General features: G+C 40.2%; 1 protein-coding gene across 2 annotated transcripts in view; it reads right to left on the bottom strand.

Annotated features, from left to right (window-relative positions):
* Window positions 1-2,423: 2,423 nt before the first annotated feature.
* The window catches only part of SPAG1 (sperm associated antigen 1), a 64,899-nt gene continuing 54,931 nt past the window's right edge, over window positions 2,424-12,391 (bottom strand). For both annotated transcript variants that reach the window (XM_008168367.4, XM_065585958.1), the window contains 5 exons: window positions 10,545-10,686; window positions 7,308-7,434; window positions 5,605-5,769; window positions 3,573-3,947; window positions 2,424-3,408 (listed from right to left, as the gene is read on the bottom strand). In XM_008168367.4, coding sequence (XP_008166589.2) covers window positions 3,277-3,408; window positions 3,573-3,947; window positions 5,605-5,769; window positions 7,308-7,434; window positions 10,545-10,686 — 941 coding nt within the window. In that variant the 3' untranslated portion in view covers window positions 2,424-3,276. The remainder of the gene's footprint in view (window positions 3,409-3,572; window positions 3,948-5,604; window positions 5,770-7,307; window positions 7,435-10,544; window positions 10,687-12,391) is intronic.

Below are 12,391 nucleotides of genomic sequence, written 5' to 3'. Positions count from 1 at the left end.
TCTAGGGACTTCTATGAATAGTTTCCAAGACGCCTAGCATGTCAACTGGATTTTTACATCTTGTCTGCAGCATCTTTGAGGCCCTAAGGCATTAGCATTTTGGATAGAATGAAAAGAACAGGTACAACAAACATTTCTCAAGTACATCGAGTACATATCTTTAGAGCTCTAGGAATACCCATTTATGCCACAAACTTCCAAGGGTTAGAATAAAATAATGGGAGAGCTGTTTTCCAGGATTTGTGGAAAGATGACAAAGTTACTCACCTTGTGCAGTAACATTGATTCTTCGAGATGTGTGTCCCAATGGGTGCTCCACTGTAGGTGTGTCTGCAGCCCCGCACTGCTGATCAGAGAACTTTGGTGGCAGTGTCCATTCAGCCTGCATATACGCTGCTCCTCACCTGCCACAAGGCTAGCCAGCATGTGTAGGTGAACCCTTCTCAGTTCCTTTTCTACCGCAGAGTCAATGACAAGAACTCTGAAGTAGAGGGGGGGAGGATGTATCATGGAGCACCTATGGGGGACACATCTCTAAGAACCATCATTACTGCACAAGGTAACTTTGTCTTCTTCTTTGAGCAGGGTCTCTATGGGTGCTCCATTGTAGGTGACTCCTGAGCAGTGCCCACCACTGCACTGTGGCACCAAAACTGGTGTCTGCAGCCGAGTGTACATACTGAGGACCTTGCATACAATTGAGGACAAACTAACAGGTCTGTAGTTTCCCAGATCACTTTCTCCCCCCCCCCCCCCTTTCTTAAAAATAGAAACTATATTAGCAATTCTCCAGTTAGAGGGTACGACCCCCCAAGTTTACAGATTCATTAAAAATCCTTGCTATTGGGCTTGCAATTTCATGTGCCAGTTCCTTTAATGTTCTTGGATGGAGATTATCCAGACCCCCAAATTTAGGATCCTCTTCATCATCAGGTCCACATCCCATATTTTAGCTCGTGGCAGACAGTGCATCATTCTGTTCTCTGGATCAGCTCTGATGCCAGGCCTGTCTGTTCTTCTTAGTAGGAAGTCACCAGCCATGTAGTCCTGCTTTTTCCTAGTTATAGTGTGATTCTCCAGCCTTCCTCCTATTCTTTCTGGCTACAAGTGCTCTTGTCTTTTATTCTCCCTTGCAATTTTCTGCAAGTCATCCTGTATCCTTCTGGAGCTCTGAACTCCAGGTATCTCCACTGGCTCTTTTCCTTTTCTTACAGAACTAGTCGTTCTTCTTCCTTGCCCTCCCTCCTTCAGTTACAGCCTGCTGTGCCCCTTCTTCATTTTCCAACTCAACAAACCTGTTTCCTGAGCTCTATTTCTCTTTCACTAGCTGGTCTTTTCCTATGCCTGGTTCTCATAGTCATATGCTTCCACTGGGCACTTTCCTAACCCAGCAGTCTCCTCCTCAAAGCTCTTCAGTCCAGCTTGCATCTGAGTCTTGACTTTTTCTTTCAGCCTCCTGTCACCTTTCCTCCATCATCTGCTCAAATCCCCTTCAAAACTCAACCATAGTTTCTACCTGCATCTCTAAACCTTAGATCTTCTCTTCCATCATCTCTATCAGGCGGCACTTCATACAAACGAGGCTCTTTTCAGGTACCTGTTCCAGGATCATGTATATCCCGCAGCTTCCACATCGGTCATCTTCATTGTCTCTTCCATTCCTTGGGTCACTGCCACTGCTGCCTCTCTACCTGTCCTAGCCTTCCCACCTGCCAAGGAAGAAGAAAAAAACAACCAAAAAACCACACCCACACCAAAACAACACCAGACCACCACACACCCCTTCCCCTAACCTCCCCAGTTTACAGCTCTGTTTGCTGGCTCCTGTGCTGCTGACTGACTGAATGGCTGCCTTCATAGGACCACTAATCAGGGAAGCCCCTTCCCTTAATCAGGGTTCAGCTTCTCTCACAGCACACTGCCCCTGCTAGTCTCTGCAAACTGAACAGGAAAAACAAACAAACCACAAAACAGAAAAAACACACACACTGCCCCAAGGAACAGGGGCTTGCTTCCTCCCTTTTCCTCCAACAGAACTCCCACTTGAACTCCCCTGTTTACAACTCTGTTTGCTGGCTCTGGTGCTGCTGCTTCTCTATACCTTTAGAGAAAAAATTATTTTGTACTAATATATGCCTGAAGCAAATTTATATGAAAATAACATTCCCAATCTCTCTCATTTTCATAAAGCACCTACAGGTTTAATGTACAGTGGGGATGGAGTGTGCTCAAGTTAAACAAAGAAACTGAGTATAAGGGGAAACAACACTTTTTTTGAAAAAGAGAGCTTCCTCTGCTTTCAAATATGAAAAATGTTGGTATAGCACAACTCAAAATAAAGCAGAACTGTTAATTTAAATTGAGTTTGTGAAACTACTATTTTTGGGTCTGTCTTCTCAAGCATGACTGACAAGAAGAGTAGCTAGTGTTTTAAATATTTTTATATGAGTTTCAGAATAGTCAAATATCTTTATTTCTAATTGCAGCCACTTTTTCTTAGGATAAATTAATTACAACAGAATAAAACATTAAGATAGCACATAGTATTTCAATAATAGCATACAAGAGAGGGTCTATCAATGAAAATTTGTTACTACCAATAAGTACCGCTTTCAAAAACAGTACAAAAGCATCAGCAATCCTGCCACAAAAAATTTCCACATGTATAACAATAAAATACTCTCCTCTTTTCCATTTCAAAAACTTCACAATTTAACAATTATATTGCTTCAAAGAGTTCCATCACAAACTAGTCTATTTTGATTCACCTGTTAACCTGTATTGCACAAACAGTATAAAAATATTATTTTTGTACATTCCAAGAATGATGACATTAAGCAGTTATTTAACATCAGAAAAAAATTAACACAAAGTATTTTTTGTAAACACAGGGCTTGTCTATACGATGTGTTAGTCCGCACTAGAGGAGTGTGAATTCTAGTGCACACTAGCATGTTGCACATTAACTGGCCCACATTGACCCTGCTGGAGTGCAATATATATATATTCTAATTTGATCAATATATCATCAAATAATATGACCTATGTTATTAAATACAAAGATGTGCATTAGTATGCTATAGGTTAAAAATTTATACAGTTACAAGATAAAAGAGCAGCAGATTTTAAATGTGCACATATTGTAAAAAAAATATATATATACAGCATCTTGAACAATCCAGGTAAAAGACTGACTTTATCCCATGCAAGTCTGCATAGTTCATACACCCAGCCGACCAACATCAACTATATACATGCAAATGTTAAAAATTCTGTTTAAAGTTCATAAACCCTTTTAAGACTCTCCAGGTCTTCTAAAGAAAATTGGTGATTTTGCTTTTTTGAAAGAGAATCAAACAACTGCTGAACCTGCTCTTTTTCATTCTTGCTAAGAAGTGTCAGCACTGCCTGAAAAAAAAATATTTTGAATAGTTAGTGCATGTAGGTATAAGTCTTCTATTTTTCTGTTAAGTGCTAAATTTAATAAACTTTATATTGTATTGAGTTTTTTACATTTTGAGTTTGACATTTTCACAGAGAGAAACTGCACTGAATATATCATATGCTCTTACCTTAAACCTCTCAACTTTACTCAGATAAAGAAGGTGCTGATACACAAGGCCAGGGTCTTTCCCAAGTAGATGACATTCCAGTGCCTGCATAAAGATCAGAATGGTATCCCCTTCTAGTTTGTTACTTAGCAGCATTGGCAAGTTTTTTGGATCAATAATGGTTAAAAGATCTGCACAGGCAGCTTCATCCTTCTTGACATTCACCGCATTTATAATCTGACCAAACTCATAGGCATTAGATGGTTCTGAAATAAGCAGTTTTTCAGAGATTTTCAATGGCAGACTGTTTTCAGCTCCTCCTTTGGCAACTTGGTAATTAAGCACAGCTTCCTCTGAGGTACTGGTCTGTCTCTCCTCTTCATTACCCTCATTCACCTTCACAGGAAAACAACAAATCATTTTAATTTTGACATATATAATATCTCAAGTTTCATAAACCAGATGACAGTATGTCCAGCACTGATACCACTAAATTAGATAATACCACTTTCCCCATCTTGTGGGAAGACTTTTTGGAACATGATGGCTGTTCTCCTTTCTATGTCCCACTTTGCCCTTTACAGAAATGGTATCCTAATATTCGTGCAGGTTAAAAGGTTGTTTTTCTTAGTTAGCAATGCATATTTTACACTTGTCTTCAGTATTTTGCACCTTCTTCTTAAGGAGAGAGCTGAAAGTTTTTGGCAGAAAACTAAACATAGGACCAATATCATCATAATTTCAAATATACATACTATCTATATGAATTATAGATTAAGAATAGTCATACTGTATGTTAGTCATAGTAAATATCTACAAAAATAGGCTGTCTTTCAAAACATGAAGAGTCATGAAATTGGGTTAACACAATGAAAATTCTTGGGTCAGCGTCTCTTGAATTTATAAAAAAAACTTTTCGAGAAAGTTTTAGGGTATGTTATAATGTCTTTGTGCCTAGTCTGCTATTCTTTTCTCTCTTCAATATCTGATTGTGTTCTCTACTTCTTACTATTAGGGGGGTTTCTTGATCTCATATGTAGTACATTTTAGTTCAAATGAAAAAGCCAACTTCTAGATTATGCCAGTTACATGAAGTTCCCCAAATCCCTTTGACTTTGATGGAATTCCTGCATGAGACAACTTGCACAAATGGGTCCCTCCCTAATGGTTTATATTACCATCTGCAGTTCCAGTTTTAATAGAAGTTATACAACAGTTTTAAACTGAGAGACCCAAATTCTAATCTCACACTATATAGATCAGTAGCAATATTTCTTGTAATAAAACAAGGAAGAAAGACACCCATTCTTACAGGACCACAAACGTTTAGTCACAGAAATGATTCAGTATTTAACAACAGTGACTCAGTATTATCTGGGCAACAGCAACTCAGTGCAGTTGTTTTAACCTAGTAATATTACATCACTTAGTTATTGTATTAAAAAAAATCAAGGGGAAAACAGCATTCGCTCATGATTTTGTAGGTTTTTCACCCACACTCTACTTCTCCAATGCATATTCAGTACTCCATTCTCCCACCAAACTGCCACGCCTAACTGAAGGTCTAGCCTCTGACAGCACACACAGCCACAGGGGACTCCTGGACAGCACAGCCCCTTGCTGGTTCCCCAAAAACAACATTTGAAAGAGACCTGAAATGTTGCATTATCAGATATGACATATTTTGAACAGTGTTTTGGTTTTTTTTAAAGAACATATCCTCAACTTTAACATCTGAATGTTTCTTGTTTAGGCATTACAGTCAGTTTATTTCTGCTGGAATTTTGGATGTACCCCGAAGCACTGCAGACTTAATTATAAGAGTCTGATTGGCACCAAATACACACAACATTAAAGACGTTAAAAACATCCCAGCACATGAATAAACTAGCAAGCACATGAATGTTTTTAAAACTAGCAAGCACATGAATAAACACACTATATGTAAGAAGTATTAGCTCAAAATATCTGTCAACATTACAGAAGAAAAGCCCTATTTTAATCTTAAGTGTGTTACTTCAATACTGCCTGCTTTGCAAAAGCAGGGAAATACCTCTTGTATTTTGATTTTCTTCCTTTGCTTTTGCTGGCTACTGGCTCCAACATCATTTTTAAGGTTAAGCAACTGGGTGATCTCTTGTAGTTCCCTCTTTGCTTCAGCCACATTTGGATCTATTATAAGTACTTTGCTGAGATCATCAACACTGGCTTGGTAATTCTGGAAGGCAAAGAGAAGTAAGTTGTTTTCATAAAACAATTCCAGATGCCACAGTAGGAGAATTAGCTAACTGCTGTACTTCTATTCACAATTATTCAGAAAAATGCTGGGATACTGACAACAAATGAGCAGAATAAATCTAAATTTAGATTTAAACGTGTATAATATTACTAAAGAAAAAAAAAGCTAAGAATGGGTTCTCTGTTCTTTTAAATTATTGTTATGCAGCTAAATATTTACAAATGATCTCTGTAAATATCCAATTTGTGAATAAATTTGCTCAGAAAATCCACCCCCGTTAGTGAATGCATTATTAAATGACGCTGCTTTTATGTGCATTTCCAATCTGGGTATGTCTGCCCTGTTTTCTCACTGTCTGACCGGACAGCTGTGACCCATTCTGGACACTGTGACAGATGATTTTAGGAAATGTATATGTGCTAGGTCCACCTGTGTTGTGAGACCTGTCATATATACACACACAAAAAATACACTATGTAAAGTGTATTTCTGCTTACGTCTTCAATAAAATTGCAAACATTTTTCTAGAGTACACAAAAAACAGGGGCAAGTTTCTTAGCTTCTTGTATTTCTTCCTATATTATTTTAGGACGAATAAATACATCGCTGATCTCGGACTACCTGTTTGGCTGGTTAAATCACTCTCAGGTTTCACTGTTACCTATATTATTTTCTATGGACTACAATGACACAAAGAGGTCAATTGCAGCTGATCAATTACAGGTTACTTAATAGAGCTAAGGAAAACATTTAACACAAAGCAATACTTTGTCTTCCCACTGGTTTTGCAGAGAGGTGACATTTTCCTTTGTTGTTGTTGTTGGTTTTATTTATTTATTTATTTATTTATTTTTTTTGATGCTGTAGTTTTGCAGATTTTTTTCAGTAAGTAAAGGAATCTGATTTTGTCATCATGCTTACTAAAGCCTACATTTGGAACTCATAGTAGAGTATGGAGGCAACTGAAGAAAAAAAAGTATACATTCAGTCTGCTGCATTACTTGGTTTCAAGCGATTCCTTACCTGCATGCTCAGCAATGCTCAACATTAGATTGGGACAAAGAGTCCTGTGGCACCTTATAGACTAACAGATGTATTGGAGCATACGCTTCTTTGTCGCTTTTTACAGATCCAGACTAACACGGCTACCCCTCTGATACATTACATTGGGGAGACCTCAGCAGGGGAAGGAAATTGTACAAGTATCAGAGAAAAATTTAAAAACAGTAGAATCTTATTTAACTCAATTCCTGTTAACCAAAACTCTGAGTTGCTCCCTGACATTTCTGCATGCATGAATCAATTACATTAAATCATTATTCAAATATTTCTTATGGCCCCAAAATATCTGTACAGTGCTTTAATTTTGCCAAGCGCTTTACCATCATTAATAAATAACCAACATTCCACACCTCTCTTGTATTTACATATCCACTGTAACTATGTGAGTGCATTTGAACGAGACAGCTGCAAATTTAAAAATGTTTAGGAATACCTACCTTGTTCTTTTTTCTTACCTGTAGTCCTTTGTATGCTAGAGCTCTTCTATAAAAAGCTTTGACATTAGAGTCTTCTATCTGAAGAACATGATCACAATCCTGTTTAGCCTCTTCATATTGATACAATTTTAAGTAACAGAGAGCCCTAAGAGAATACAATAAAATAACAGTTTGGTTTAAGGGAATTGTAACCTATTGCAGTGCCAACAGTTTCTGACTCTCAAAGGTTAATTATGTTGCTTGTTAGAATTCAGCATCAATTAATGTTTTTAAACTTTGGAGCTCTTCAAAAATATTTATAGTACAAGTTATTACAGCACTGGATTTATAATATTTCCACATGGCCAATTTCTGCAATCTTTTCTCAGACAAAACTCAATGAGACTTTCACAGTTAAATTAAACACATGGGTAAATGTTTGCAGTATCAAGGCCTATGTCAGCATAATACACCCTAATACTGTAATGGGGCATTAGTTCAATAGTGGCTAAGGAAAAAGAGTGCCACTTAGTAAATCACTACCACTACTTTTGGCAGCACTTTTCAGCTAGGTATTACTTAGAGGTCTCACATCCAAGTACTGACCCAGTCAAATCCTTCTTAATTTGTGAGAGTTGATGGGATTACAACAGGTTTAAGCAATTCTTTAAAAATTAATGCTGCTACATTGCTGTTTCTAACCATCCAAAATAGGTAGGGATATCCTACTCTTCAAAGTGGCACCAAGCATATCAAACACTGGGTGAAAAGTCTCTTCCACCGGCACTGCAGGAAGATTTTAAAAGGACACTACATGATCCACCAAATTGTGGAACTCTACAGCATCCTCAGAAGGCAAGTAGCCACTCCAACATGTTCATCTGGATAAACATAATCCATTTCCAAATGCTCCTGCTCACAGGGAAAGCTACCTCCTCAGAAAGCATTTCTGGCACAACCATCTGTAATGTTGACAGATCCGGAGGAGCCAGATCCAAGGATCTCAGGACTGCCATATCCTTTTCAGAAGAAACATTTCCTCTCCTCCATGTGGAGGGTAACTGAAAAATTCCTGAAGTGGCCCCCAGGACTGCCAATCTCCCCTGCAACTGGTTTTGGGGTTGCAGATCAGAGGGTGATACAAATCGAGCCACAGGTGTCTGCATTCTTCCTCTAATTTCCTCTTGGTAAAGATCCAGGTCTGGATCAGAGATAGAATGCAACAGGGATAACAGCGGCTCCACAGGGAAATATGAAGATCCATCTCTTTGTGGGGATCCTGTAGGGCCATAGGAGGAAGAAGCATAAGGTGTTCCAGGGAAGAACCAGAGGCACCTTCTGACCAATTCTTCCTAACAGGAGACGAGGACTATGATCTTGGAACCGGGAAAACATGCCTCCTTTTAGAAACCTTATATTTCATATTTGGAACCAATGAATATGCCAGAGCTAGAAGGTGAACTTGGGCTGCCAAGGTGAAAGAGCTCCCTGGGACCAAGGATGTAGCTGCAACTGACTTAGGGCCAACAATGTATCTGAAGAAGTGGACAACATCAGATCCAACATTATACACAAATCCATCTCCCTTGCTATTGAAGCTGGGGATGGAATGGGTCTTTGCTTCGTAACTGTAGAGGTCTTGTCAGAATCTGACAGATCCAAAAGTTCTGAGGCATGGGAACTGGCATTGCTACCAGACAGTTATGTCCCTATGCTGCTTTTTCTTCAGTGCCAGGACAGATGGAACTGAAGGAGCTGTTGGCCCCAATTCTGTCACCAATTCATTCCATCTTCCTGGATCTGGAAGTGGAAGTTGGAACTGACGCTGGTCCTGCAGCCTCAGAAGTTCAGCCAGGGTCAGTATCTGCAAGCATGAGGGTTGGCACTAGTGAGGGTGGCAAAACTGTCTCTCAACTTCTCTTCCAGAACAGGGTTATTTAGATCTGACCGCATGGCTCTCAATTTGGAAATGCATAGCTTTGGGGGCTTGATTCGGGGGAGCTGAAGGAACATGATCTGGCCCTGACAGGGGTTGCAGCCTGTTGGAACCGTTCAGTCGCTGAGAACCACTGGAAGCCCAGGAGCTAAGACTGGCCTCTTAGACCCAAGATCTGAGGACTGATTGGATCCAAAGGGTCTAGCCAGGAGAGTTATCTTGAGACGGAAGAACTGCAAAGCTTGCAAGCTCTGGGAGTGAAAGTCTGAGAAATCAAACATCCAGAAGGTGAATGTCCTCTTCTTAGGCACTTGAGACCCCACTCCTCTCATCACATGCCAGGAAGACAGTTAGGCAAGAAGTGTACCTCTTGAATCTCAGGTTTCAGAGAAGTAGCCGGGTTAGTCTGTATGAGCAAAAGGAACGAGGAGTACTTGTGGCACCTAGAGACTAACGAATTTATTTGGGCATAAGCTTTCGTGGGCTACAACCCACTTCATCGGATGCATGCAGTGGAAAATACAGTAGGAAGATATATATACACACAGAGAACATGAAAAAATGGGTGTTGTCATACCAACTCTAACGAGACTAATCAATTAAAGTGGGCTATTATCAGCAGGAGAAAAAAACTTTTGTAGTGATAATCAGGATGGCCCATTTCAAATAGTTGACAAGAAGATGTGAGTAACAGTAGGGGAAAAATTAGCATGGGGAAATAGTTTTTATTTTGTGTAATGACCCATCCACTCACAGTCTTTATTCAAGCCTAATTTAATGGTGTCCAATTTGCAAATTAATTCCAGTTCTGCAGTTTCTCATTGGAGTCTATTTTTGAAGTTTTTTTGTTGGAGAATTGCGACTTTTAGGTCTGTAATTGAGTGTGCAGGGAGGTTGAAGTGTTCTCTGACTGGTTTTTGAATGTTATAATTCTTGACGTCTGATTTGTGTCTGATTTGACATTGGCCAAACCGGACAGTCTCTACGCAAAAGAATAAATGGACACAAATCAGACATCAAGAATTATAACATTCAAAAACCAGTTGGAGAACTGAGAGTGCTGTAGCTGACACTGCTAGAAGAAGGTTCTACCACAAAACAGCACAGTACCCAGGCATGGGAATATGCAGAACCACTTGAAGAAGGATAGATAAGGTTTAAAATAAAAACAATAGTTATTTGAACCACAACTCAATCATGGGAAAAATTGAATTCTCTGTTTATATAAAAAGGTGACTCAGCTGGCACAAAATTAATATCTGCAGGCACAAGAGAAAATCATCATCATATATTCTTATTTAGTATATTTACAAAGTGCGGCAGAGATTTCAGCTCTTTACCTGTTAGTGTAGATAGCACATTCCTTGGAATTTAATTTCATGCACTCGTTGTATTTCATTAGAGCTTCTTTATATTTACCCTTCTTTACAAATTCATTTCCTTCATTCTTAAGGGTCCTGAAATTCTCTTCAGTTTTTTCACCTTGGTAACAAAAGAACTAAAATGTTATTTAAAAAACCATCAATTCATTAAGGGTAGATTAATAATCCACTCAGATTAAGCAACAATACACTGCCCCAGGAGTATCTTGAGGGTCACGATTTTGATTCCTTGAGTCACAATCTCTCTCCTCATCTCCCCACTGCTCCAATGATGAAACAAATTGTACCATGTATAAATTTGGCACAGTGTATGCTCTCCAAATGTGCTGCTATACATTGGGAGAGAGGGCAGAGCCAAAGTGCCAAGTTTTAAAGAAAGTCAAACCACTAAACTTGTGAAAGTCACCGGCTCAGCACCTGAAACCTGAGTTTATTGAAGTGCTAAACCAGCTTTTCACAGCAGTAGTAATCACAAGTAAAAAATTAATCATATAGTAAATAGAAAATGTTGAATGATGTGTTTCTTAACATAATAAAAAATCCAAAAATTAAGAATCTGAATAAATGTAAATTAAACTACATGTCTTAAATAAGTGTATATAGATGTAGTATATCTCCCTAGTTAGCAAAAAGAAGCACCAAATTTAGCATAAAGGCTATATTTAGTTGCAAATCAACACGTTTTAACGTTTACCAACCAAAGAGAATCAACTTTCCTTTAGGAAAATAACTACAAAGTACAAATGCAAAACACAATTAAAATTGATTTAAATCATGATTAAAATCAATGATTTAAATGACTTTAATTTTAATCAATCCACCGTGGTTACACTTGTCCTCCCTCCCACATTTCCTCCTTTCTGTCTCATCCTCTTGTTGCATCTTGTCCTGAATCAGACTGCAAGATTTTCTGGGCAAGACCTCTTTCTTACAATGTGCTTGTAAAATGCACAACGCAGTGGGGCACCAGTCCCCACAAATAATAATTAACAATAACATCATAGCCCTTAGTGTGCAACAATGAAAATCTAAATTTACTGCTATTAAAAATCCTGCTAGGCTTAAACATCTATAATTTCTAGGGTTACCATATTTCAGCAAGCAAAAAAGAGGACGGGAGGAGCCCTGCCCTAGCCCCGCCCCTCCCACTTCCCGCCCCCCCCAGAACCCCCAACCCTCCCCCCGTTCCTTGTCCCCTGACTGCCCCCTCCTGGGACCCCTGCCCCTAACTGCCCCCCAGGACTCCACTCCCTATCTAAGCCTCCCTGCCTCTTGTCCCCTGACTGCCCCAACCCTTATCCACACCCCCACCCCCAGACAGACCCCTGGGACTCCCACGCCCCATCCAACCACTCCCCACCCCCTGACAGCCCCCCCCAGAACTCCCAACCCATCTAAACCCCTCTGCTCCCTGTCCCCTGACTGCTCCGATCCCTCTCCGCACTCCTGCCCCCTGACAGCCCCCCCCAGAACTCACAACCCATCTAAACCCCTCTGCTCCCTGTCCCCTGACTGCTCCGATCCCTCTCCCCACTCCTGCCCCCTGACAGCTCCCCCCCAGAACTCCCAGCCCCCCACCCCCCCCGCTCCTTGTCCCCTGACTGCCCCCTCCTGGGACCCCTGCTCCTAACTGCCCTCCAGAACCCCACCCCCTACCTAAGACTCCCTGTTCCTTGTCCCCTAACTGCCCCCTCCTAAGACCCCCCCCAACTGCCCCCCAGGACCCTACCCCCTACCTGTACCCTGACTGCCCAAAACTTTCTCCACTCCCCCCCAAAAGCCCCCCCCTGAATTCCCGACACCCC

This window comes from Chrysemys picta, chromosome 2 (assembly GCF_011386835.1).
Source record: "Chrysemys picta bellii isolate R12L10 chromosome 2, ASM1138683v2, whole genome shotgun sequence".
In the NCBI taxonomy this organism is placed as follows: Eukaryota; Metazoa; Chordata; order Testudines; family Emydidae; genus Chrysemys; species Chrysemys picta.
This window is presented reverse-complemented; position numbering and strand designations above follow the sequence as displayed.